The sequence below is a fragment of the Epinephelus fuscoguttatus genome, linkage group LG11, assembly GCF_011397635.1.
Source record: "Epinephelus fuscoguttatus linkage group LG11, E.fuscoguttatus.final_Chr_v1".
In the NCBI taxonomy this organism is placed as follows: domain Eukaryota; kingdom Metazoa; phylum Chordata; class Actinopteri; order Perciformes; family Serranidae; genus Epinephelus; species Epinephelus fuscoguttatus.
This window is the reverse complement of record NC_064762.1, coordinates 25,239,982-25,266,519: the sequence shown is the minus strand read 5'-3', so window position 1 is coordinate 25,266,519 and position 26,538 is coordinate 25,239,982. Positions and strand designations below refer to the sequence as shown.

General features: G+C 41.9%; 2 protein-coding genes across 5 annotated transcripts in view; one reads left to right on the top strand and one right to left on the bottom strand.

The window, feature by feature from the left end:
• Window positions 1–25,624, top strand: part of ryr3 (ryanodine receptor 3) — a 157,660-nt gene extending 132,036 nt beyond the window's left edge. For all 4 annotated transcript variants that reach the window (XM_049589531.1, XM_049589530.1, XM_049589529.1 and 1 more), the window contains 21 exons: window positions 838–918; window positions 1,077–1,165; window positions 1,277–1,405; window positions 1,523–1,627; window positions 2,593–2,674; window positions 2,854–4,139; window positions 4,248–4,300; window positions 4,371–4,539; window positions 4,705–4,791; window positions 5,648–5,848; window positions 5,927–6,057; window positions 6,898–6,940; window positions 7,868–7,995; window positions 8,385–8,445; window positions 9,487–9,633; window positions 10,764–10,898; window positions 13,197–13,353; window positions 13,471–13,535; window positions 15,666–15,766; window positions 15,849–15,900; window positions 24,454–25,624. In XM_049589531.1, the coding sequence (XP_049445488.1) occupies window positions 838–918; window positions 1,077–1,165; window positions 1,277–1,405; window positions 1,523–1,627; window positions 2,593–2,674; window positions 2,854–4,139; window positions 4,248–4,300; window positions 4,371–4,539; window positions 4,705–4,791; window positions 5,648–5,848; window positions 5,927–6,057; window positions 6,898–6,940; window positions 7,868–7,995; window positions 8,385–8,445; window positions 9,487–9,633; window positions 10,764–10,898; window positions 13,197–13,353; window positions 13,471–13,535; window positions 15,666–15,766; window positions 15,849–15,900; window positions 24,454–24,549 (3,398 nt within the window). In that variant the 3' untranslated portion in view covers window positions 24,550–25,624. The remainder of the gene's footprint in view (window positions 1–837; window positions 919–1,076; window positions 1,166–1,276; window positions 1,406–1,522; window positions 1,628–2,592; window positions 2,675–2,853; window positions 4,140–4,247; window positions 4,301–4,370; window positions 4,540–4,704; window positions 4,792–5,647; window positions 5,849–5,926; window positions 6,058–6,897; window positions 6,941–7,867; window positions 7,996–8,384; window positions 8,446–9,486; window positions 9,634–10,763; window positions 10,899–13,196; window positions 13,354–13,470; window positions 13,536–15,665; window positions 15,767–15,848; window positions 15,901–24,453) is intronic.
• aven (apoptosis, caspase activation inhibitor) overlaps window positions 25,615–26,538 on the bottom strand; it is a 61,712-nt gene continuing 60,788 nt past the window's right edge. Inside the window, exon 6 of the mRNA XM_049589559.1 lies at window positions 25,615–26,230. Coding sequence (XP_049445516.1) covers window positions 26,076–26,230 — 155 coding nt within the window. The 3' untranslated portion in view covers window positions 25,615–26,075. The remainder of the gene's footprint in view (window positions 26,231–26,538) is intronic.

Sequence of the window (26,538 nt, the reverse complement as noted above, 5' to 3'; positions counted from 1 at the left end):
GTAAATAGCAAATTTAGATCATCCTGATATGGCTATGCTTCCACCCTGAATGTCTCCTCCATATCTGTGGTCCATACTCCCTGCTTTACTTGGTACCCGGCCTCTCCCTCCCTCAGATTTCTGTAGGGACAAACTGTGCATGCAGAGTGTACACAGAAAGTGGATCTTCAGAATACCATTTCCCTTCATGTTAACATTTACTAATGCAAATCCTATTACTGATGCACAAATCTGTCGTTCCAAGGCTATCAGTGCCACCTCTCAAGGGTTTGACTGAAGGTTTGTGGAGCCTTCCACAGCCTAAGCAAAGCTTTGTCTTGCTTTGGATTTTGGGCCTATTTCACAAAGCTGGTTTCCATTCAGATGTCTAACTTTCACATGGTTTTTATCTGCTCACAGAAATGTTTTGTGCTCATTCTGTTCAGCCCCGTTTGACTGGATTATCTGATTGATTCTTTTTTTTTTAAGTGAGTTATTCAGCTACGTCTGTCCGCTGCTTTTTTTCTGAAATGATACCCTTCATCAGGCCCAATCCCGGCCTACATGTGAAAGTTATCAGGCTTCCTCCAGCTTATGGAAATGTCCTAGTGTTTCACTGTTGTTTAATCTAAGAGCATTTTTACAATAAGCACTTTGGATTCAGTTTTGAACTTGCAATCTAAAGGCCCTGGACTTCAAACATGTATTGAACATGAAACCCGTCCTGCTTGCCTCATATTAATCGCTTCTGAGGGGGGTTTCGCATACTGTTAGACCTTCTTATGTTGAGTAAGTAAAAACTAAAATTACTTTGTGTAGTGTCACAGTTTTAGTCACCAAGTTGTCTTTTCTCCTAAGGTTCCAAGGTGCTACAGAATGATGAGTTTACTAAAGATCTGTTCCGGTTTTTGCAACTTCTGTGCGAGGGGCACAATGGAGGTGAGGTTGTGCTTAATGTGTATTTTAAGTAATGTATCTTCATCGTAAATTGGAGCATTGTTTTGTTTGTCTAAGTGGTTTCTGCACTTTAACACAAGGGCATAGTGATCCATAAGAGGAGGAAAGAGCATAGATGAGAAAATATTTCTTTCTATCAGATTTCCAGAATTTCCTGAGAACCCAAACTGGAAACACAACCACAGTCAACATCATTATCAGCACTGTGGACTATCTGCTACGGCTTCAGGTGTGTGACACAAAAGTATAATGCCACAAAATGTACACACTTTATTCCTTAAAAGATTTTCCTACTCGCGACACCATTTTCATTGTGTACCAATGTGATCCTGCTCTCCAGGAATCTATCAGTGACTTCTACTGGTATTACTCCGGCAAAGATGTCATTGATGAGACTGGAAAAGTCAACTTCTCCAAAGCTTTAGATGTTGCCAAGCAGATATTCAACTCACTGACTGAGTATATTCAGGTTAGAAGCTGATCCCTCAGTCAACACTGTTAAATACACAATGTAAATTACTTTCATCAGATATTTCACTGTGTGGTTTTTTTCTCTCCTCATACCCACTATTTCTCTTTCCTACAGGGCCCGTGTATTGGGAACCAGCAGAGTTTAGCTCACAGCAGACTGTGGGATGCAGTTGTAGGCTTCTTGCATGTATTTGCCAACATGCAAATGAAGCTGTCTCAGGTACACTAAACCTTGCAGTTTTTGTACTTGTAAAGCATCTTCTTTTTAAAGAAAACGTTCAGCTTGAGAGGATGAAATGAAAACAAGCAAAACTCATGTTCTGAAGTGTGTTAAAGAAATAAGCCTCAAAGATGCAACACAATGTATTTCAATTTATCATTTATAAACCATAATTGACATAGTATCCATTACACAGTATGGTGCCTTAAAGCAGGGGCCCCTAGCCGTCCTTGGCTTGTGATCACTTAAAATAGACAAAGTCTCCTTGTGATCCATCATGACAAGTTGTAACCTTAAGCCTAGTTCAGACCAATAATTCCCGACGAGATGAAACCATTTTAGAACGTTGCATAAAAAAGTTGCAGCAGTGTGAACTGGCCGTCTGAGCTCGACTCGAGCCAGCTGATGCCGTCACCTGCAACCTAGCTGGTCAAATCACCGGCGGCTGGTTTAGAATGTAAGGAGCGTCACCTGTTTCTACTACAAAATGCAGCTGTAGCCAGTATCTCACTATCACTATCCTCATTTATATTTTAAGAAACTACAAAGTATATTCAGCCACAAAATAAGACTAAAAAGCTGGAAATCAGAACAGAAGTACAGAGTTGTTGCAGTTATAATAAGAATTGTTTAATTGTAAGGTTTTTTGGAGGCCTGAAGAGGTATTCCGAAGTTCACAAAAAAAGCAACGAAAAGAGATTTTTGTTCAACAGAATTACTCCTTTCTTTCTTATTCTTTTGATCATCTTGTGACCTCTTAAGGAAGTTGGGAACCACTGTGTAGACGCATACAACATTATGACATGAAACTGCAAGTCTTAAGTCTCTATTTAATAATGATCTTGTGGTAAAGGCATTGATAATACACTCCTCATACATGGACATCTTAGTTAACAACTTTGAGTTTTGCCTTCGGAGAACTCCTTCACAGCAAAGCTTTCACAAAAAGACTCATCTTGTTGTAGGATGCCAGTCAGATTGAGCTATTGAAGGAGCTGATGGATTTACAGAAGGACATGGTTGTCATGTTGCTGTCTCTGCTAGAGGGTAAGAGCCTGGAGCTGTCTATTGATATCAAAGAAATGACAAAAGAATGAAAATCTGTTGCCTGAACATCTCAAAATATTTGTAACACAAACATGTTGACACAGTTCAAGTACATGTCTGCTATGTTTTTTTTTTTTTAGTCATGTAGTACATAACGCATTGTGTTTGTGTATAATTAGGTAATGTGGTGAATGGAACAATTGGAAAGCAGATGGTTGACACCCTGGTGGAGTCGTCTAACAACGTGGAGATGATCCTCAAGTTCTTTGATATGTTCCTTAAACTGAAGGACCTGACGACCTCTGACAGCTTCAGAGAGTATGACCCCGAGTGTAAAGGCATTATTTCAAAGAAGGAGTTCCAGAAGTCCATGGAGAGCCAGAAGCAGTACATCCAGTCTGAGATTGAATTCCTGCTCTCATGCGCAGAGGCCGATGAGAATGACATGTTCAACTACAAGGAGTTTGTGGAGCGGTTCCACGAGCCGGCCAAAGAAATCGGCTTCAATGTGGCAGTGCTTCTGACCAACCTGTCTGAACACATGCCACACGACTCCAGACTCGCCACCTTCTTAGACCTAGCAGAGAGCGTACTCAGCTACTTTGAGCCTTACCTGGGTCGTATTGAAATCATGGGCAGCGCAAAGCGGATCGAGAGGGTGTACTTTGAGATCAGCGAGTCGAGCCGGGAGCAGTGGGAGAAGCCGCAGGTCAAAGAGTCCAAGCGCCAGTTCATCTTTGACGTGGTCAATGAGGGCACGGAGAGCGAGAAGATGGAGATGTTTGTGAATTTCTGTGAGGACACCATTTTTGAGATGCAGCTGGCCTCACAGATCTCTGAGCCAGATGCAGTTGAACAACCTGAGGAGGAGGCTGAGGAAGAAGCACACAGTATCCTGGACGAGTTGGCTGAAGAGGAAGAGGGCGCCCTGGAGTCTGCCTCAGCCTTTACCACCGCATGCCGCTCAGTCAAGAAAAAGGTCGCCTCCGTCCGCCAAATCTTTTCTATGAAAAACGTGCGTAAGCAGTTCAAGAAAATGAAGAACCTGAGCATCAGGGAGATTATCACCGGCTTCTTCTCCTTCTTCTGGATGCTCTTCACCGGCTTCTTCAAGGGAATCTACGGCCTCATCTTTGGGTTCTTCCACGTCATCTGGTCCTCCATGTTTGGCGGTGGCCTGGTTGAAGGAGCCAAGAACATGAAGGTGACAGACATCCTCGGAAACATGCCTGACCCAACTCAGTTTGGTATCCACGGAGATGTGATTGAAGGAGAGAAAGTGGAGGCCATAGAGTCATCAGGAAGCTTAGACACAGCCATGGCACCAGCAGGCGACCTAGCAGAGGTCGACGCGATGTTCGAGATGCTGTCGAACCCCAAGAAGGAGGGAGGAAAACATTCGGAGCCGGGTCTCGGTGATGTTTCTGAGTTGAGTGCAGAGACCTCCAGTGCTGATCAGAAGAAGGTTTGTAATCACAATTCAATAACTTATCAGTGTAATGAATGATGTTAAAACGCTGTAGATGTCAGATTTTCATTATCACTTTATGAAAATGTGTCACTACCGTTGCAGAAAACTGCATCCAAGCCTGCTGAAACCCCCGAGAGCGAACCAGAGAAAGCAGAGTGAGTATAATTAAGTGAGAGGAAAATTAATTATCGTAATACAAAATCAAATGAACTGTTTTGAATACAGCACAGAGAACCAGGAGAAGGAGGACAAGCCAAAGACGGAGGAGGAGGAGGCAAAGGAGCCAGTGGCCGAGGAAAAGCCCAAGGCCAGATCGAGCCAACCTAAAGAGGCGGCGCCGGGCTCCATGTGGAGTATTTTTGCCGTTTTGGATGTCTATGTGACCAAACTGCTGGTGAGCTCTCAAACTACTTAGGCTTTAGTAGTTTCAAAATATATTTTTCTTCAGTATGCTTTGGTTCAGCACGCACTCTTAGTTTTGTAAACAGTTGCCAAAATGTGGACAATTACAAAGCAGTCAGCAGTTGGTCTCACCGTCTGTTCCAACTTCTCTCTACAGAACTACTTGGCTCGTAACTTCTACAACCTGCGTTTCCTGGCTCTGTTTGTGTGCTTTGCTATCAACTTCATTCTTCTCTTCTACAAGGTAACTCAAGTCAAGTTTCTCTTCAGATTTAGTGCAAATTGATGGAATTTCCAGAAAATGGAAAAGAAAATCTAAAGTAATGTGCGTTTCTTCTACTACTGTTTAGTAGTAGTAGTAGTAGTAGTAGTAATTTGGGGTTTGATGCATCGAGATTAACAGAAGAAGAGGTTGTAACAAGGCTGTAACCAGAAATGCATCCTTCAAATTTCAAGCAATGGAAAACCATGTGGAAAATGTGATGGAAATATGGCATTTATGTCATATTTACATCATTTTTAATCTTATGAGTTTGAGTTTAATTTGCCAAGTCTGTTCGTTGTCTGTGTCTGTTCCCGCCTTAGCTAGGCATGCAACTTTTTTGGTAATATTTCTACTTCTTTTCGCCTTCTTCTAATTCTGGTGCTTCAGCCCAGAGCTACCTAAATTGAAAATTAGTATAAAAACACTTTTGAACTTGTGATTGTTTCATCAGTTTCTTAAACAAAACCTCTTTTTTTTTTATTTTTTTTTTTTTTAAAGAAAAGAAGCCAAACTTCTCAAATGTTTAATGTCGTCTTAATACAAGAAGCTGTACAAGAACATGTCTGATTAAAATACAATCTATAAGTGGAAAATCTAACCTAAGAAAGTTGCAAGACCAGACATTTAATGCCAACCTTTTGACAATCCTCATTTCATGATACCAGTATGGAAAAGTAAGAGTACCAGCTTAAAGCGTAGTTGGAGTCAGTTACCATATAGTCTGAAAACTAAAACCAGAAACAATTATTAGAAATGTGTAGTGGGAAAAAAATACTTCAAATGATAGATAATTATTTGTTTAAGTTGTATTTATTCTTTACTCTTTGCTCTTTAGGTCACCGGTGAAGCTGATGAAGAAGTAGATGAGGCAATGACCTGGGGTGGCGAGGAAGATGATGGTGAGAACACACTCTTCGACATGGATGAGTTTGTCCTGCAGGAGAGCACTGGCTACATGTTACCAACTCTGCGCTTCCTGGCTGTATTCCACACCGTCATCTCACTCATCTGTCTGTTAGGATACTACTTCCTAAAGGTAGGTCTTTTTCATTGCAGATGATCCCATTTCATAAGTTACAGTTTTAGTCACTTGCCTTTGATATTTTACCTCCAGGTTCCTTTGGTGGTATTCAAGAGGGAGAAGGAGATCGCCAGGAAGCTTGAATTTGACGGTCTCTACATCACCGAACAGCCGTCTGATGAGGACATCAAGGGCCAGTGGGATCGGCTCGTCATCAACACCCCGTGAGTCACTGGCCTCTTTTACACCAGGCATTAACGTTAGTCTCAAATCTGAATCTTCTTATTTTTTTGTTTATTACTTTTTTAAAATATGGATTATTGAACAACCTGTCTTTATGAAGTTAAAAAAGTTTTTTCCCCCCACCAACACAGATTATCACGCACACTTTTTCTAGTGAACTGATGTTAAATTCCTCGTCCTGCTTGTTCCAATATCCATTAATTTCATAAAAATCGGTTTATCTGTTCCACATTTTGGATCATCAGCATGACAAAAGCAGTTCATGGGAATAATTATTCTATTAATTCTTAAGTTGATTGATAGAGAATTAATCAACAGCAACAGATAAATCGTCAGTTTATCAGATAAAATCATTTGTAGGTTCCAGCTTTTACAGTGTGAGCATTTGCAGGTTTTTCTCCATGTCATATTACTATAAACTAAATCCTTTTAACTGTTGATTGTGAACAACTGCACAGTTGTTTGGACAAACTGTGTGCTGTTGGAAACTGTGGTGGGCATTTGTCCTTATTTTCTGACATTTTATAAAATAAACAAATCATACTACAAAAGCATGGGGCGCTTAAATGAACAGCACCATTTCTCTTTTAAATGAACAAAAACTTGTGCTATCGGGATAATTTGAATCACAAAACAATTCTTTTCATAGTGAATATATTTATTCACTATACACCTACAAAAATAGCCAACACATTTTGTGGCAGTACAGCAAGTATCAGACTTTGGGAGGGGTTAAATGAAAGCTTCTCTAATAGATATATTTGATGAAACTATTTGTTTTACCACAGCTGTCTCACTTCTACTTTCTACTACTTCTACAGGTCTTTCCCCAACAACTACTGGGACAAGTTTATAAAGCGCAAGGTGAGTCTGAAAGAAGACTTTCACGTCAAAGTGGTGACAACTGATCAAGAGATCAAGACAAAAATAGAAGATGCAACAAATGCAGTGATACTGTATCTGTCAGTCTGGATTCCTACTGAATCACATCAGTAGGTTGTTAAATGTTTTTGTGTTCAAACCATCTAATTACCCCACCAAGGAGGTTATGCTTTTGGTTTGGTTTGTTTATCAGCAGGATGACGGAAAAACTACTGGCCTGAATTTCATGAAACTTAGTGGAAGGGTGTAGCATGGGCCAAGTAAAGCCCCTTTAAATTTTGGGACGGATCTTAATTATGGGGTGAAAATACAACTTATTTTAAACTGTCCTTAACATTGCAAAATAGATTTGGCCTAGGCAGAATAAATGCCATACATCTTAAGATCCAGCAGATGGTAGTAAAGTTTAAAAGTGACAAAACGGCCAGCAGAAATATGATGCTTGCATGCCACAATCTACATTCACAGGTACCAGTAATCCTCTGGGGCAGCATACACATACAGTTGTGGAGTACATTATGGAGCCCTCAGTGACAGTGGTTTCATAGAAGAACTGATAATACAGTTTTTTTTTTCTAGAACTAAGGTGTGGCTATATAGCAACATATGATAGCCAGATATGAAAATGTAACACACATATCATGCAACTAATTACACTCTTACTCACATCCAAATGGGAATTGTCTGCAAAAATAGGAGATATCATAGAAGATATGTAATGTAGTTTTCAGTTGTTTACATGTTGTGTGGCAGTATTAATTGGTGTAAGTTTTACATTCTGTGAAATAATACATACTATTATGGAGCATCATGCGTTGTTGCAGAGTCTACTAGGCTTGGAGAATACTAGGCTTCTTTCTCACAAGTTTGATGTTAGGTGACTGAGCTGTCCTCCCTTTGCATGTGTAGGTGATCAACAAATACGGTGACCTGTACGGAGCTGAGCGCATCGCTGAACTCTTGGGCCTGGATAAGAGCGCTCTGGACTTTGACCCCACAGTGGAGGCTGTGGAGAAGGAAGCTTCCCTGCTGTCCTGGTGAGAACTTCAACATTAATTTCTCTGTTTTTAACTACTCAGAATACACATCAGTTTCTATTATGGGGATTTAGTGGCATCCAGCGGGGAGCATTGCAGATTGCAACCAGCTGAAACTTCTCTTGGCTAGAATTCCTTTAGTGTTCATTGTTCAGGAGGTTTTTATCAGGAGCTGAATTATCTGCAGAGGTCTCTTTCTCTCCAAAACAGACCGACCTGGTGATTAAAACAAGTAAAAATGCTGGTTTCATGTTACAAATCAGTGTTTTCCTGACACTGCTCGTTGCAGATGGGCTTCTAAATACAGTGGCCAATACGAAAACACAAATGGCCCCGTGTGGAGCCAGAGTTTGGTAGTTTGATTCAACATTTTGTTTTCTCATTGGCAGGCTGAGCTCCATTGATACAAAGTACCACATCTGGAAAATGGGCGTGGTTCTAACTGACAACGTAAGTTTATTTAATGTGTACTAAAAGCATTTGGATTTCTAGCATTGTGAGGGAAATAAAGTCGAAAACTTGACTTGTGAACAAGGTTTTGGTTATTTAAGGTTATTTTGTAATGTCAAATAATTTTCTTAACTGGCGTTTTTATATGCAATATTTTAACACAACGAGACACCTTTGGCTCAACTGGTTATTGAGGACAAGTTTAGTTCAACCCAACTCTGATAGTAGTATACAACAAATCAAAGCATACATGTAAACTACCTGAACTAGATGGAAAAACAGAATCAATATGTATCATACAGAGATAGAAAACCTTTACATCATCATAGTACAAATATCTACAAAATAAAATCACTGAATGCAACGTTACAGCCAGTTAGAACTACCAAAAACTGGCTAGTTTCCAAAAAATATAAAATGATAAAGGTGTAATAGAACATCTTTTTGATATAGCTGCAATGAATTTTAATACTTGTGCAATCAAAATATCTTCAAAATTACGTTTTCCCTCTTTTTTTAATGCTAGATCAAATAACCTCTAGATGTGAGAACAATATTAATACCACAGATAATCAAAAATTTGTTGTAAGAGAGTGAAAAGTAATGGATATATTAATTTTTGAAAATTAAAGATTCTTCTCTCCCATAACAAAATAATTAAAAAAAACCCTAAAACATTCAGCAACAACTATTGACATGAATACATATTGCTATTTATCCTTGAATAAGTTTCCTGGATGTTCAGTACAAATCCAATGAAAATAAGCAATTACTGAGGCTTAGAATACAGTCGCAAATTAATTAAATTCAGCTCTGAGGGCCAAACTTCAAAAACTCATAACTAAAAAAGTTGTGGGAGTAGAGCTGGCTGTGGTATTTAGGTCCCATAAATTCAATCATCAATCGTCCTTGGTGAGTTGGTATCTAAAATCTACACGTCACAATAATATGAAAAACTACACATTAACATTTTGTACAAGCTGAAAGATGAGGAGCACTGCAAAGACTTGTCACTCATGAATGTCCTTTCGTTTCCTGCAGTACTTCCTGTATCTGATCTGGTACACCACCATGTCCATTTTCGGACACTTCAACAACTTCTTCTTTGCTGCCCATCTGCTGGACATCGCCATGGGCTTCAAGACCCTCCGCACTATCCTGTCTTCTGTCACTCACAACGGCAAGCAGGTACGTGGTTTAACCAGCAGAGGGAGCCAGAGTACGGATAGAAGATCGACAGTAATCACTCCTCACTCATGTATCAGAGCAGCTTTTTCCTTTAACTTTTCTTTTCATCATAACTTTTTTTTTTTAATTAAGTAAGATGTTGATGGTGTTCTGAATTGTCACAAATTTAGAGGAATGTGGAGAAATATTCTGCCTTCAACTTACACTGAGACCTATTCTGCAATCTGCATATACACATGGTCTGTGATAGATAATAAGGACAAAACAACTTGCACTGGGATTTATACTTAACACCAAAATAATCAAATCAAGAAATTATCCTCTGGAAAAAAAGATGGAGCTTTGAAATATGTTGATGGAGATCCTCAGTCCTCCAGCTCACAGGATATCTAGCAATAAACATAATGAGAAATGCATTAATAGAACTGAATAGAAATTAAATGTAAAAGGCATTCTTGAGGATGCTTCACCATTATTTGATAATTAGTTAAAAGGCTCTGAGTTCATCATTGTTGGAAAAGGCTAAAACTATTTGTTGAAAGGTAAAATTAATGAATAAACAGCTGAAATAGCTGTGTTGGATAATTAGTGAAAAGGCAAACAGTTCATAAATGGTTAAAATAGCTAATGTAGTAATGGATTAAGGGTTGAAAAGTTCTGCCAAGGTTGGGAACCACTGCTTTACACTGTTATTTTTCTGAAAATAAATATAACAGGCTCTATTCATATTTAAAACACTATAACAAGCAAGTGCACTGCAGGTCACTGATGGGGCAAAAAAAAAAAGTTCTGTAGCGGCAAGGCTCTGATTTACTGAATTGTTCAAGGTCTCTTAAGTCTTTGAATACGTATAAAAGCTGCACTGAAATCCTCAATTCAAACATAAAGGCCTTGTAAATACTGCAGTTCTTTTGTGCTCCACTTTCCCTGTTAAAGAAAACTGCACTGACATTCACTCTGTGATTCAGTTCTCTGACAAAAGCCACAAAGATTACTCTCCAAATCTACATCTGAACAAGAAAAGATGCGGCTGCCCCCTCGACTCTCTCCTCAAGTTGTTACTGGGAATATGTAAAGGTCAAATGACATGTTTCAGTGCATGTTAAGTGATGAAACCTCTCTCCTTCTAGCTGGTGCTGACTGTGGGTCTGCTGGCTGTGGTCGTCTATCTCTACACCGTGGTGGCCTTTAACTTCTTCAGAAAGTTCTACAATAAGAGCGAGGACGAGGACGAGCCCGACATGAAGTGTGATGATATGATGACGGTATGTCTGGCCACCTCTGATCTCCTCCACTGAAAATGTTTTTAACCTATTTAACATGTCTATATGATGCTTTTTAAATACTTTAAATACTATACTTTTAAACTTATTATTACATGTCGTTATGTGTGGGTCGGTGAAGATTCTCAGTCATTCATGTCATAGTAATCACAAGTGCTCTATCATAGGCTTGCTTGAGTTTTTTGAAGATGTTTCACCTCCTGCCTTTAACGATGGTCAACAGAGGAGGTGGCCTACGACACCATTTATCACCCTCTTAAGCCTAGTTCACATTACACGATTTTCACCCTGATTTTGCATCGCAGAGACTATCGTAATCTTTTGAGTGTTCATACCTGGCGACATGTGTTTCTGTCAGCGGGAGTCTCACCAACTGCGTTATGACCTGTGTGTGCACACCACAAGATTTCTCCACCAAGCCCTCGCCCCAGATAATGTGGTGACATCACCAAACTTGGAGACGACACATCATAAAGGCATGGATTTTCTTTATTATCCTCGGTCCAAACACAGCGCGCTCCCAGTGATCCTGTGGATGCCGCCATTGTTGTTGTTGCTTGCCAGCTTTCAGCCAGATCTTGGGAGAGAAACAAGCAACCAGGGCTATGGAAACAAGCCCAAAAGAAGCAACTGTCATGCTTTTAAATAACTTAATAGACGAATATAGATAGATATAGATATATACATAGAGAGAGAGAGAGAGAGAGAGAGAGAGAGAGAAAGGTGACGTTTAGAGAGCAAGCCCAAATAAGTAACTCCACTTTAGAAACAAGCCCAAAGTCGTGGCTAATAAGTGAACCTGGCAAGTGGCAACCCTGCGGCTTGTCCTCCTCACATTTCTTCCATCCTCCTGTGTGCTGACATGGGACGTATCCCGCATCTCACTGGCTGATGCTCTTTGTCAGTCATGTCAGATTTCTCCAGTTTTCTAGCATGCCAGATATCCAGTCCCGGTCACAGACGAGGGGGCGACTTGCTCATAGGCTTGTTCATACATGAAGATTCGTCATGGCAGACTCGTGGTGAAAATCGTGTAATGTGAACTAGGCTTAACCCTAATAACACACAAGAAGGCCGGGTGGGTCAACAACTCACATGTGAACTTAAGGTCTCTGTAAGGGTTCACACCCACACAGAGTTTAAAGCCTGCGTCCTTCAGAACTGAAGAGGCCTCTTGGATGAGAGGCGAAACGTCTTCAAGAAACTCAAGCAGGTCCAGTTGCCTACGATAGAGCACTCATGGTTATGTGTGGGGTTTCTCACATTTTCAACATCTGTGATAGTTTGAGAAATATTTTAGGGTCAGCCAGTTCTAAGGAAACGATCCTATTAACTTGCAGGGTGGCATAATACAAGGTTTATTCAACATTAGCAAGACTTTGTTAGCTGTTTTATAACCTGGTCAAGCTGAGGGCTCATATTATCTGGTAATGTTTACAAGCAGAAGTTTGTGTGTTTGATGAGCGGAGTCGAAGGTTATCAGGTACGCTCAAGCGGTTAATTTGCATATTCATAGAACCATGCATACTAAATGAGGCAAAGGTGTAGAGGTTTATCTAAGCCATCTGAAGGCATGAAGGGATGTTTTCATGATTTTTTCATTCTTGAATATACTTCTAAATATGTAATTTTGATGAATAGAGGTGAGTTTTTATGGCTTTAATCAATGCCCAGAGAGAAACTTTAATGTAGGAAAAAACCTATGAAAATAGAAAATGGCTTTCCATGGCTACAGCCTTCAGCAAGGGCAAGTGTTTGAAGCTGAAAAGGATTCCTGAGGCTTTTATTTTGAATGTTTGACTCAAACAGTTTTGCCTGCTGGCCTTCATCTTGGTATTAAAAGAGGAGGTGACTAATAAACTGAATAGAAAGTATTTTTCATTAGTCAACCTTGTACAGGATTAATTTTTAAAACCATAATCATACAAAACTTTTGTGAATGAAAAACAGAAATATTTTGCTGCATAACTGGTTTATTTATTGAATCTATTTCATCACCCCAGAAGAGCAGCTCACAGGCTCTCAGGAGTTTTCAGAGTATAGTTATTTATCTCAACATTTTATGAGACACATCTTTTGCTTCTTAAGGCTTTATGCTTTTTATCTTCTTCTAGCAATGGATGTTTTTCCAGTCACACACTCAATTCATCCATATATATTTTGTCTGAAATGGATGAACCTAGCCACCACAGAATAAGATACAGCTGCCTTTGATACTCTACAAATGGTTTCAGCTCATGACTGAATCTGTAAGTTACCCTCCTGTGTTTCTCTTGGCAGTGCTATTTGTTCCACATGTACGTGGGTGTGAGAGCCGGAGGTGGTATTGGAGACGAGTTGGAGGACCCAGCTGGAGACCCCTACGAGCTCTACCGCATCCTGTTTGACATCACCTTCTTCTTCTTTGTCATCGTCATTCTGCTGGCCATCATTCAGGGTACACAGTCTTAGTCATTTCTCTATGTTCTGCATCCTAATGCACTAATACAACTTCACATGTGACAGAAGATAAGTCATGCTCAGTACTGTAACCAACTGTTGCACCCTCCTACAGGTTTGATCATTGATGCCTTTGGTGAGCTGAGAGACCAGCAGGAGCAGGTGAAGGAGGACATGGAGGTGAGACTCGGGTGCAGCCAGGAGCAAACATTTCAGCCACAAAGTTCTTTTCATTTAGTTACATGCTTTAAAGAAATGTGGCGGAAAATTTTTATACTCAAGGCGCCTTTATTCCTAACCTGTGTGGTTAGGATAGGCGCACAGAATAAAATCTGAGTTGAATCCCACTAGAAAAGGAGGATCTTGGTTGGCTTCTAGACTAGATCACAGCTCGTGCAGCATATTTCAGTCCAAGCTGGAGAAAGTAGTAACCAAGCCCAGCCTGAACCCAACACCCACTCTTAAATTTATGTCCAAACTCAACCAGAGCCTGATGCAGTTCATGTGAAGTTACTGAAGCACTGAGTTTATCCCTGTAGAAACAGCTTGTCTGTATTCTTCGATTATCGACATGGCACCTTGTAAATGACTGTCATAGTAGGAGGGTTGGGGTTGCAACAGTATGAGATTATCACGGTTTCAGGGTATCACAGTACACAGTATCACACAATTATTAATATCACATACAATGAACCTTGAAGGAATCAAAGCAGTTTTTTGGTTGGACAAACACTTTATTATTCAGTCATAAGATTCTCCATCCATTTTTTCAATACTGTAAATAACAACTGTACAGTGCATAATCTCTTCTTGAACTGTAACCGCTGTAACTGTTATGTAATCCAACCATCATGGTGTACTTGGAGCTATCGCAGAGGGAGTTGATAGCATCCACCGTGGATGGCTTCAGCGTTGCCCTCCTCTGTTTGATGGTTCTTCCAGTAACGCTCAAATTCCATTTGCTGCTGCTGCTCCTAGCTGGAAAGGCCATAATGTCCCGAGCAAGAGCACTGAGCTTCGGATAACGTTAGGTGATGAGAAATTTTGTTTAACGTCCTCCATCTTTAGCAAGCTAACGTTAACTTAAATTAATATTTTCAACCTGTCATATGTTGTCACATAAGTAACACATGCCAGCACTGATCAAGAAGTAGCCCTTCATGGATAGTAGGTTCGTCATAGGCTGAACCAGAGCATCATTTGTAAATATTTATCCCAACTCCGACAGGTCCCGTCGGGCTCGGCTTGGGTATCCACACTCTATTCCAGACGCTCTGGCGCGATTTGCTGTGGTGTAAAAGGGTTAGGCAGACCGACCACAGGATTTTCCTGCAGTAGATGCGTGTGATGTTTAACATAAATTCAAAACCTACACTAAAATGAAATCCAAGAAGTTATCTTGGCATTGTATTGTTTATTATATTTTTTAACTGATGAATCAGGCAGTGTAAAGGAGTTTAAACAGCAGTGTATTGTGTTTGTGGTCCTCATCTAAAAGTGAGTAAGGACGCATTCACACTGGTCCTATTTGGTCCGCTTTAAATGAACCCTGATCTGCTTCCACGGATAGTTTGGCTAGTTTGGAGTGGTGTGAACCCTGGTCCACCTGAAAACTGGGGGTCTCGGTTCACTTGCATTTCCGTTTTCGGTCCTGGCCAATCGATGAGCCGTGTTTTCTTCTTCCTCGTGCTTTTTTTCTTCCTGGTCAGTGGTCGTTTTGGGCAATACCGCCCCCAAACAAGCAGCTGTTGTATGTGTGATGTTGTCCAGACGGTTTGGTCCACTTTAAAAAGTGCAATGTGAAAGTGATCCGAACCAAATGAAGGTGTGAAATTTTTCGGCATTCCCTGCCCAATCGAACCAAGCAGTCCAACCGGGACTATCCTGTTGTGAATGCGCCCTAAAACATAGTGACTACAGTAACTATCTCCTTCTGTAATATAACTGTAAAAGACCCCTATATATTCCTGAGTGACCAGGAATAGTGAACAAACACACCAGTCTCAGTAAAGTGCAGCGTGATTTGCTGTTGGTCACTGTAATTTGATTTTCCCACATGGGTCAGTGTAGCAGTCATGATGCAGAAACACAACATTGTCCAGTCTACGAGTTACCTGTGGGTCTAAGACTGTGTGTTAGCAGCTGTTGATTTGTTTATAAAAAGGCGACAGTGTCACATTTCTGCGGGGAAAATGAACCAATTACAGCTGTGAAATCAACCCAACTGCAGCAGAGAATAAGATAATGTATTAGCTGACATACTGTGGCCCTGTATTTAAATGTAGTAATCCCCTCTTATTCTTCTTTCAGACCAAATGCTTCATCTGTGGGATCGGGAATGACTACTTTGACCGGACGCCTCACGGGTTTGAAACCCACACCTTGCAAGAGCACAACCTAGCTAACTACCTGTGAGTGCAGCAGCAAACACCAAAGTCATATTTCTGATTTACAGTTTATTTTTGACACCACTCATGTTGCTCCTGTGTGCAGGTTCTTCCTGATGTACCTGATTAACAAGGACGAGACTGAACACACGGGTCAGGTATGTGATGAGTTTCACAACTTAATGTTTCAGCTTCTCTGCATCATTTTCTTCTGTTAGATATCATGATGTGTCTGATCAATCTCAAGACAGCAAAGGAAGGTTACAGAAACTTCAGTAGGTTTTACTTGTGCAACATTTCAACCCACTTGTTGTGTTGCGTAAGTGCAGCATAGCAGGAGGAAGAAGCAATGCGTGGGTTCATTTGACTTTTTTGATATTAACTTGTTACTGTCGTGCACCCGAGACCCAAGTTGTTTTTATTTGATGTGCATGCACTGTTCTTATGTCACAAATTTAACAGAATTTGTTGCAGCTCCTCCAGGCTGCAAAAACAACCTAATACAGCTGCTCTTAGAGAATAAAGGCACAAAGCTTTAATGCTGTAAACACCATGTTTCCACACACTATGAAAAACTAATGCCATGCTTATAACTTATGCGTTATCATGCCAGAGCCCTGTATAACCCGAAACATTTATCTGGCTGGTGGCTGGTTCAGTGTGTAGGAATGTGGTATGCTTGGACAAAAATGGTGACACAATTTTGACACTTTTCTGGCATACTATAGTATGACATTACTATTATTATTAATATTAATTTTTTTTTATTTTTATGAATATACTATAACTGACATTTTTATGATGTACTATGATGTTTTATTTTCCCTTTCGATCAGTACACTCAGTACAACACATTAGTATGGGGATTGCGTCCTCGCGAGACCAACCTGAAGAAACTTTTTCAACACGCCTGTCAAGGCCAATGAGACTGTCGCAGGCAGGGGAAGTCCCGCCTTCCCTTGGGGCTATAAAATACCCTGTACAGTCTCATTTCCTCAATCTTATTGCACTTCACCTCGTATAACCTGAGTATTGCAGAACACTTGCTAGCGATTTAACTGTCCACAGGAGGTGAGCTCGCTCCCTACCCAGGGCGTCGTTATCAAGGCTGTTTCTGCGTTGCGCTTGTTTAGCTTGCTAACTTGCTGCTCTCTCGTTTAGCCTGCCTAACAGTTATTTGTTTAGTGGTGCTAACAAATACCAGTTTCGACGTGCTTGTTTAGCTTGCTAACTAGCCGTCCTTCTGCCGTTTAGCCTAGCTAACGACTATTTGTTTAGCCACGCTAACAAATTCACATTCCACGAAGTTTAGCTCCAGCTAACGACTCGCCAGTTTAGCTTGCTAACTAGCGAAGCGGAATGGCTCCGGTAAAGAAACGGCAAATCTGCCGCTCTCGGTGACCCCATGCTGTCCGAGGTCACCGAGTCACCCACGGAGTTGGAGCTTGACGGCCTGAGCTTCGAGTGCAGCGTGGGACAGTCCTGGGGAGACCAAATGGACAAGATACTCCCTAGCACCGACTACGTGGGCATGGAGGAGGATGCGGTTGATTTCACCGTCACACTGGATAATGCGCCGCTGTGTGTGCCCTCCGACAATGAACTCTCTCTAGCCGCTTCGGGTGGCTTCACGGAGGGCAAAGTGGAGGGAGAGGGCGAAGAGGATGCTGATCACAGCCAGATCCTTGGATCGGGAGATTTGCCGGCAGAACCGGATGGCACCACCCCAGCTTTGATTGACTTGTGCTGCCGAGCAGCCAAGCGCCTCGAAGTACCATGGCCGGCTCCGCCTCCCCGCCAGCAGCAGACCCGACTCGCCGGTAACTATTTTCTCCCCCAGCAGCCGGCAACAGTGAGACACAAACTACCAGTCTTCCCCGATTTTACACTTGAGCTTTCGCGGACCTGGGCGTCCCCCAAGGCTCCTCTCTCCCTGCCTTTTTCCCAATTCCTGGACTTGGAGGGAATGGAGTCCGCTGGACTAACCAACATTCCTCCTATGGATGAAACGCTGGCAGTGCACCTGGCGCCGAAGCCCAATTCAGCGGCCAGCAAGACCACTCTTCCCAGCTGGCAGTGCAGATTCTCCGCCTCCCAGCTAGAGAAAATATACCACGCCCAGGGGCTAACTGCTCGTGCGCTGAATACGGCCTCTATGCTGCAGGCATACCAGGCTGAGATGTTACGGGAGCTGCACGAAGCTCTGGTAAAGAAGGAGAACACAGCCGGAGTGCTGGATGAGGTGCGCAGAACCACCGACTTCATTCTTCATCTCTCCAGCACGGCAGCCGTGGCCCTGGGCATGGCCGAGACAGTGGTAGTTCAGCTACCTGTGGCTAACGCTAACCGAGCTCCCCAAGACACAGCGCTCTGAATTTCTCCACCAGGCGGTTGAACCCACTGGACTGTTCGGACAGGTTCTGGATAAAATTCAGACTCGCTGTGACCAAAGGAAGAAGCAGGAGGAGGCTCTGCGAATGAGCATGCCCAGTCGCGCGTACGCCCAGCCGCATCCACAGCTTCGCAGTGACCAGAGACGCCATTGTCCCCAGTCACACTCCCTCACTCGGCGCCCTGCTCAGAAGAGACCCTCCCCAGAGGATTACTCTCATCAACGGCCATCAGCTACACCGGAGCCGCGGACCCAAAGTCGTCTCACACAGGGAGAGGGAGGAAGCAGTCTTCCGCCTAGGGGAGACGAACGGGCAGGGTGCGCCCGTCGTCTCCCCACAATTTATGGACTCTCGATCCACAGGGCTAAACCGAGAGATGCCTCACTTACAGTTTGCTCCAGTGTTGAAAAAACCCTGGTTAAGCATACAGTTGCACCCTAGCACACACATACAGCCCCCTGCACTCACAAATCCCGGGTCACCAGGGCCGACATCGTCACTTGTTGTTTATGCCACAAAAGGAAAATGTTGTCCTTGTGCAGTTACCAAAGAAACAGTGATATGATTTTATGTTCACAATGTTCAGAGCTCCCGTGTGTTAATAAAGGGCTGTTTTCACCCCACTCAAAAACTTCATATGGCGGAAATAAACGAGGAGACAACACCTCGTCTGCACACTCAATCACTCTCTCAAACTCCGCTCAGCCGGTGTGCGGGCCTACCAGCAGAGGGCGCTATCATACCACAAATGATTATGTTCGGCAGGCTGGCCGCAAGGCAGGCCCCCTGGTGCGCATGCGCAGCGTCGAAGTGGATTATGGGAACTGTAGTTCACGGCTACAGACTCCAATTCCTAAAGCGTCCTCCGCTATTCAGAGGCATTGTGGTGTCAGCCATACATCCGTCCTCGGCCCCAATACTGAGAGAGGAAATTCGCACACTTTTGGCGAAACAAGCAACAAGGGCTGTCCCCATTAAAGAGACTCAGTGCCAAAATCATTCCAAAAAAGGACGGGGGCCTCCGTCCGATCTTGGATCTGAGGAAGTTAGATAGACACCTGAGGAAATTCAAATTCAGGATGCTCACCTTACGTCAGGTGATGCAATCTGTCCGACCGGGGGATTGATGTACTACAGTGGACCTAAAGGACGCATATTTTCACATAGCAAATACTGCGGAAACACAGACAGTTTCTGCATTTTGCTTACGAAGGCACTGTGTACGATTTGGCTTGTCTCTTGTGCCACGCATCTTTACCAAATGCCTGGAAGCAGCGCTAGCGCCAATCAGGAGTCAGGGCATACGGGTCCTCGACTATCTGGACGATCTATTAATTCTGGCGGACTCGGCTCATCAGGCAAATGTCCACACAGCCAGATTAATGGCGCACCTGCAAGCTCTGGGGTTTGTAATAAACCGAGAAAAGAGCTCTCTCACTCCCAATCAGAAAGTCTGTTTCCTGGGCCTGGATTTGGATTCTGTGGACAATTGAGCCAGGTTGTCATCCCGGAGAATTTCCACTTTCAGTTGTTGTCTGTCACAGTTTCAACTGCATCACATTGTTCGTCTCCGTCAGTGTCAGCAATTGCTGGGATTTATGGCCTCAATGATTCTAGCTGTGCCTCTGGGTCTGCTATTGATGAGGAAATTCCAGTGCTGGGTGCATGCAAAACAATTATTCCCTGCCCACTGGAGCGGTTAGAGGATGCGGATCACACCCGCATGCATGGACGCTCTGCTCCCATGGAGAAATTTCACGCGTCTGAGCGAAGGAGCGCCTCTTGGATGGGTCCTCTTGCGTGTTCTGGTTACCACAGACGCCTCAAAATGGGGCTGGGGAGGCATTTGCAGGAACATTCACGTGAACAGGTCCTGGACGGACGAGGAAAGGACATGGCACATCAATACGCTGGAGTTATACGCTGTATTTTTATCACTGAGGCATTTTTACAGGGCAGGTCTGCTGGCCGGCCACCATGTTCTGGTGCGCAGCGACAATGCGTGCGTAATTGCGCACATAAACAAACAGGGAGGGACACGCTCTCTCCCACTGCTCTCTCTCTCCCACAGTCTGCTTTCATGGAGCAACAGGCACCTGTTGTCTCTCAGAGCAACACACATCCCAGGAGTGTTGAACAGCGGAGCAGACCTCCTCTCCAGGGACTTTCCCTTGGCGAGAGAGTGGAGACTCCACCCGGAAATAGTGGAACAGATCTGGGAACGGTTCGGCAGGGCCTCCGTTGATCTCTTCGCCTCAAGAGAAAACACACATTGTCTCATGTTCTTCTTGCTATGGGACAGGAGCGCCCCTCTCGGGTTAGATGCGCTAGCCCATCAGTGGCCGCGGACGCTCCTGTATGCATTTCCTCCGGTGGCACTGATTCAGACCACACTGGAGCGCGTGCGCCTAGAGGGATTAACTATGATCCTGATCGCTCCTCGCTGGGCCAGGAAGGCGTGGTTTGCGGAGATCGTGGCGCTGTTGAGCGGGGAGCCCTGGTGCATCCCTGTGCGCAGAGACCTGCTGTCCCAGGCCCAGGGACAGATACGGCACCCGCGGCCGGACATTTGGGGTCTGTGGGCCTGGCCCCTGAGAGGGAGAATCTGACGGCTGCAGGTTTGCCAGATAATGTGATCGATACAATCCAAAGTGCCAGGGCGCCATCCACCCAGGGACTGTATATGCTCAAGTGGTGTGCTTTTGAGGCTTGGTGTGTGGAGACACATTTCTCCTTTTCAGAGCTCTGTGGTGGAGATTTTACCTTTTCTTCAGGAATTGTTAGAGAAAGGGCTTTCCTCCTCCACAATAAGTGTATCTTTCAACCATTTGTGCCTGTCATGTGGGATTTCAAGGGAAGTCCCCTGGCTCTCATCCCCTGGTGATGCGTTTCATTAAAAGGTGTGCTTTGAAAGAGGCCGATGCGCAAAACCGTGGTCCCTCAGTGGGACCTCACATTGGTTTTGGACGCGCTGTGTGACGCGCCTTTTGAGCCGCTGCAGTCTATCGGCACTGACATGCTTTCATATAAGACTGCACTCTTATTGGCCTTGTGTTCAGCAAAACGCATAGGTGATTTACATGCTCTCTCTGTTCATCTGTCGCGCACGCAGTTTGCGCTGGACTATTCTAAAGTGGTGCTGCGCCCTAATCCGGCGTACATCCCTAAGGTGCCGACCTTATCATACAAGGCTTTGACTTGTGAACTGTCGTCCTTTTCGCCACCTCCCTTTGTATCTGCTGAACAGCAGCGTTGACATAATTTGTGCCCGGTGCGTGCGTTGCGCACATATATCGACCGCACACGAGAGGTACGAAATACAGATCAGCTTTTTGTCTGTTCGCTAACCCAGTTAAAGGCAGAGCACTGTCCAAACAGCGCCTCTCTCATGGGGTTGTGCGGGCGGACCCACTCCACTAGGGGCATGGCTGTGTCCTGGGCTCTGTTTAAAGGAGTTTCAGTGGCGGATGTATGTTCAGCGGCAAGCTGGGCCTCTCCACATACATTTATGAAATTTTATTGTCTGGATGTGACAGCTAAGGATGTCACTCAGTCTGTGCTGTCAGCAGGGAGGTGATGTAACTGACATCAGGGTCACTGCTGAGCTGGATCTTCTCAGTCGAGCTGCAGGGGCGTCTCGGGGCGTGATGATAGGTCCCCATACCAATGTGTTGTACCGAGTGTACCGACCGAAAGGGAACTGGAGGTTATGAATATAACCAATGTTCCCTGAGGGAGGGAAACGAGGTACAACACAAGTTAGCCCCTCACCGCCTTTTTCATTAGGCTCAGTGAAGTGCAGTTTAGATTGAGGAAATGAGACTCTGCAGGGTATTTTATAGCCAAGGGAAGGCGGGACTTCCCCTGCCTGCGATAGTATCATTGGCCTTGACAGGCGTGTTGAAAAAGTTTCTTCAGGTTGGTCTCGTGAGGACGCAATCCCCATACTAATGTCAGGGAACATTGGTTATATTCATAACCTCCAAATTTCTTATAACATACCTTACTATGAATACTTGACGATGACATTTATAGCACACATATATATATTACATTTTTGGACAATACTATACTATGATTTTTTTTGTCACATTTTTAACGACACTATACTATGACTTTTTATTAAAAATAATATAATGATATACTAATGACTTTTTTTTTTATCACATTTTTGATAACATACTTTACTATGACTTCTTCTCATTATTTTGGACGACATGCTAAACTAAATTTTTCGTGGTTTTGAACATGCTATACTATGACATTTTTTTAAATCACATTTTTGTCAACATACTATACTATGACACTTTTAAGATTTTGGACGACATACTATACTATGACTTTTTGTCATGATTTTGGACGACATACTATACTATGACGTTTTTTCATGATTTTGGACGACATACTATACTCCGACTTTTTTTCATGATTTTGGACGACATACTATACTATGATTTTGGACTACATACTATACTACGACTTTTTTTCATCATTTTGGACGACATACTATACTATGACTTTTTTTCATGATTTTGGAGGACATACTATACTACGACTTTTTTCATGATTTTGGACGACATGCTATACTATGACTATTTTCATAATTTTGAACGACATGCTATAGTATGACTTTTTTCATGTTTTTGGACGACATACTATAATATGACTTTTTTTCATGATTTTGGACAACATGCTATATACTGTGACTTTTTTCATGATTTTGGACGACATACTATACTACGATGTTTTTTCATGATTTTGGAGGACATACTATGGCTTTTTTTCATGATTTTGGACGACATGCTATACTATGACTATTTTCATGATTTTGGAGGACATACTATGACTTTTTTTCGTGATTTAGGACAGCATGCTATATACTATGACTTTTTTCATGATTTTGGACAACGCTTTTTCCATGATTTTGGACGACATACTATACAATAACTTTTTTTTCATCATTTTGGACGTCATACTATATGACTATTTTCATGATTTAGGACAACATGCTATACTATGACGTTTTTTCATGATTTTGGACGACTTACTGTACTATGACTTTTTTTCATGATTTTGGACAACATGCTATATACTATGACGTTTTTTCATGATTTTGGACGACTTACTGTACTATGACTTTTTTTCATGATTTTGGACAACATGCTATATACTATGACGTTTTTTCATGATTTTGGACGACATACTATAGTATGACTTTTTTCATGATTTTGGATGACATACTATAGTATGACTTTTTTCATGATTTAGGACAACATGCTATACTATGACGTTTTTTCATGATTTTGGACAACATGCTATATAGTATGACTTTTTTCATGATTTTGGACAACGCTTTTTCCATGATTTTGGACGACATACTATACAATAACTTTTTTTTCATCATTTTGGACGTCATACTATACTATGACTATTTTCATGATTTTGGACGACATACTATACTACGATGTTTTTTCATGATTTTGGACGATGCTTTTTCCATGATTTTGGACGACATACTATACAATGACTTTTTTTCATGATTTTGGACGACATATTATACCATGACTATTTTCATGATTTTGGACGACATACTATACTACGATGTTTTTTCATGATTTTGGACGACATACTATAGTATGACTTTTTTCATGATTTAGGACAACATGCTATACTACGATTTTGGATGACATACTATACTATGACTTTTTTTTCATGATTTTGGAGGACATACTTTACTATGACTTTTTTTCATGATTTTGGATGACTGACTTTTTTTCATGATTGTGAATGACATACTATACTATGACTTTTTTTCATGATTGTGGAGGACATACTATGACTTTTTTTTTTTCATGATTTTGGATGACTGACTTTTTTTTCATTATTTTGGACGACATACTATACTATGACTTTTTTTCATGATTGTGGACGACATACTATACTATGACTTTTTCATGATTGTGGACGACATACTATACTATGACTTTTTCATGTGGAGGACATACTATACTATGACTTTTTCATGACTGTGGATGACATACTATACTATGACTTTTTTTCATGATTTTGGATGACTATGACTTTTTTTCATTATTTTGGACGACATGCTATGCTATGACTATTTTTTATCACATTTTAATGACATACTATACTCTGACTTTTTCATATTTTTTATGGCATACTATTCTTTTTCCATCACGGTAGTACCATCTAGTAAACTTAATGTAAAATCTAATGTGTAAAATTGATGGACTGCCCCCTCAAATTTTTAATAAACTGATTTACAACATCAAATTTGTTTTTCTTCCCCCCCACCAGGAGTCATTTGTGTGGAAGATGTACCAGGAGAGATGCTGGGACTTCTTCCCTACTGGAGACTGCTTCCGTAAGCAATATGAGGACCAGTTGGGTTAGAGAGGGCCAGCTCTGTGTCGTGCCCCAAACACGCCTCTCTACTTTCCTTCTATCTGAAAGAGACACTGAACTTGACTTCACCCTGTTAACAGAACCTGGACAATTTCTGGACTTTCTCTGCTGCCATGGTGTCAAGAAAAAAAAACATTCATTTTGAATTCAGATACACAAAAAAATAATGTCAAAAAAATGATTTAAAGACAAATGACTGACGACTGGACATTTCGGGGTTGTCCATCCAAGTCCTCTTCCTTGTTACTGAAAAACAGTCACTTGCCACGACGCCTCTTTTATGCAAATTCTTCTTTTGATTCTGATTCACATTGCCTTTTCACTTGCTTAACCCCAACCTGTTGCACAATTTGTTGTGTGTAGACATTTGATACACGTGAAGGGTTACAGCATGACAACTGAATGTCTGAATATGCACAATTTCTAGATTAACGCCAGGATGTTAGTGTCACTTATTACCAAACCAACTGAATGGATGTGTGCTGCTAGTACTGATCACTGTTGATCCAGTTAACATCAAATGACATGAGTGAGACCTGATCTGCCTTTCAAATCTGTCAGATGAAATGAGGAGTTGCAGAAGATGGTTCTTCCAGGACCAGAGACGACTCACTTTAGGTGTTTATCATGTGCCAATGTGCCTTATGAGAAACTATGCAAAACAAATTTATCATTTTTGTTCCTCCTGACACAAGCAGTGCTCTAGCTCTGGATTAGTTACAAGCAGATTTAGCTTGGTAGTTTTGTGGCTTTTAAATTATAAAAAGAGAAAACATTTGTTGTATAAAATCTAGATGATCCTTGTGTAAATGTTGCTTAGTTTGGTTTTGTTTCAAAGCTGTGGTGTCCTGCCCGCCTGCACTTCCTTCCACAGTAGAAGAGCCCCCAAACAGACAAAAATGGAAAAAACAAAACTTGTTTCAAGGATTTATTGACGACAAAATGGTTAACTGCTATTGTATGGCCATTTGTATGTATGTAGTAGCTTTGGTAAACCGCATTTCTTTTGATGAGGGGGAGGAAATGAATAAAGTAATTGACGCAATAAAGTAAAGTTTCACTATTGTGTCTGTCCCTTTTGCAGCTGAGATCCCTCTGACGGCGACACTCCCGTGATGTGTAACTTTCACAAGGAACAGAGAATTCTTTCTCTGAAACATGAAGTGTGCAACAGGAACACTTTGACACAGTATCACAAAACAGAGAATTCTTTCTCCAAAACATGAAGTGAAGCAGCAATATTCTGACACATTATCACACACATACTGTCCTGTCTCACCTCTGAACATACTGTCTCTCATTCAACCCAGGAAACAAACACATAACCACCCATTTTTGTTAAGCAAAAAAAGCAGACACCAATATCCAACTTCAGTCCTTCACAAACATGTGTCCAACATGTAAACTTTAGAATCAGCTTTCAGGCTGATTTTTAGGCAAATTTTAAGTTTGAAATCAAGACCAAAGTCCAACAACTCTTCGGTCTTTAATCAAGTCCTTTGTTGAGTTGATGGTCAGGAGATCATGCTGTCAAGCCAGTCCTCCAGGTCTTCTTCTGTCATTTCCTGCTTGACGGAAGCAGATTTGGGAGGTGTGACATCTTTGTCTTTCACCTCCTCCATCTTCTCTTCTATGACTTCTGTTACCACCTCCTTCACTTCCTCACATGCTGCAGATTAAAAGAACATGTGGTAAGAACATTGTGACTGGCTGCCAAGATTTGATCAGTGATTGTCACATTGATGAAGTTCTCCGAAAAAACCAAAACGGCTGTGGCAATTTAAAGCGCTACCACCACTAATTCATCATAAGGCAGTAAAAATACCAATAAAACCAGTGATGCAATAGCATGAAAAAAAAGTCATAGTATAGCATGTCGTCCAAAACCATGAAAAAAGTCATAGTAAAGTATGTCGTCCAAAATCATGAACAAAAGTCATAGTATAATATGTCGTCCAGAATCATGAAAAAAGTCAT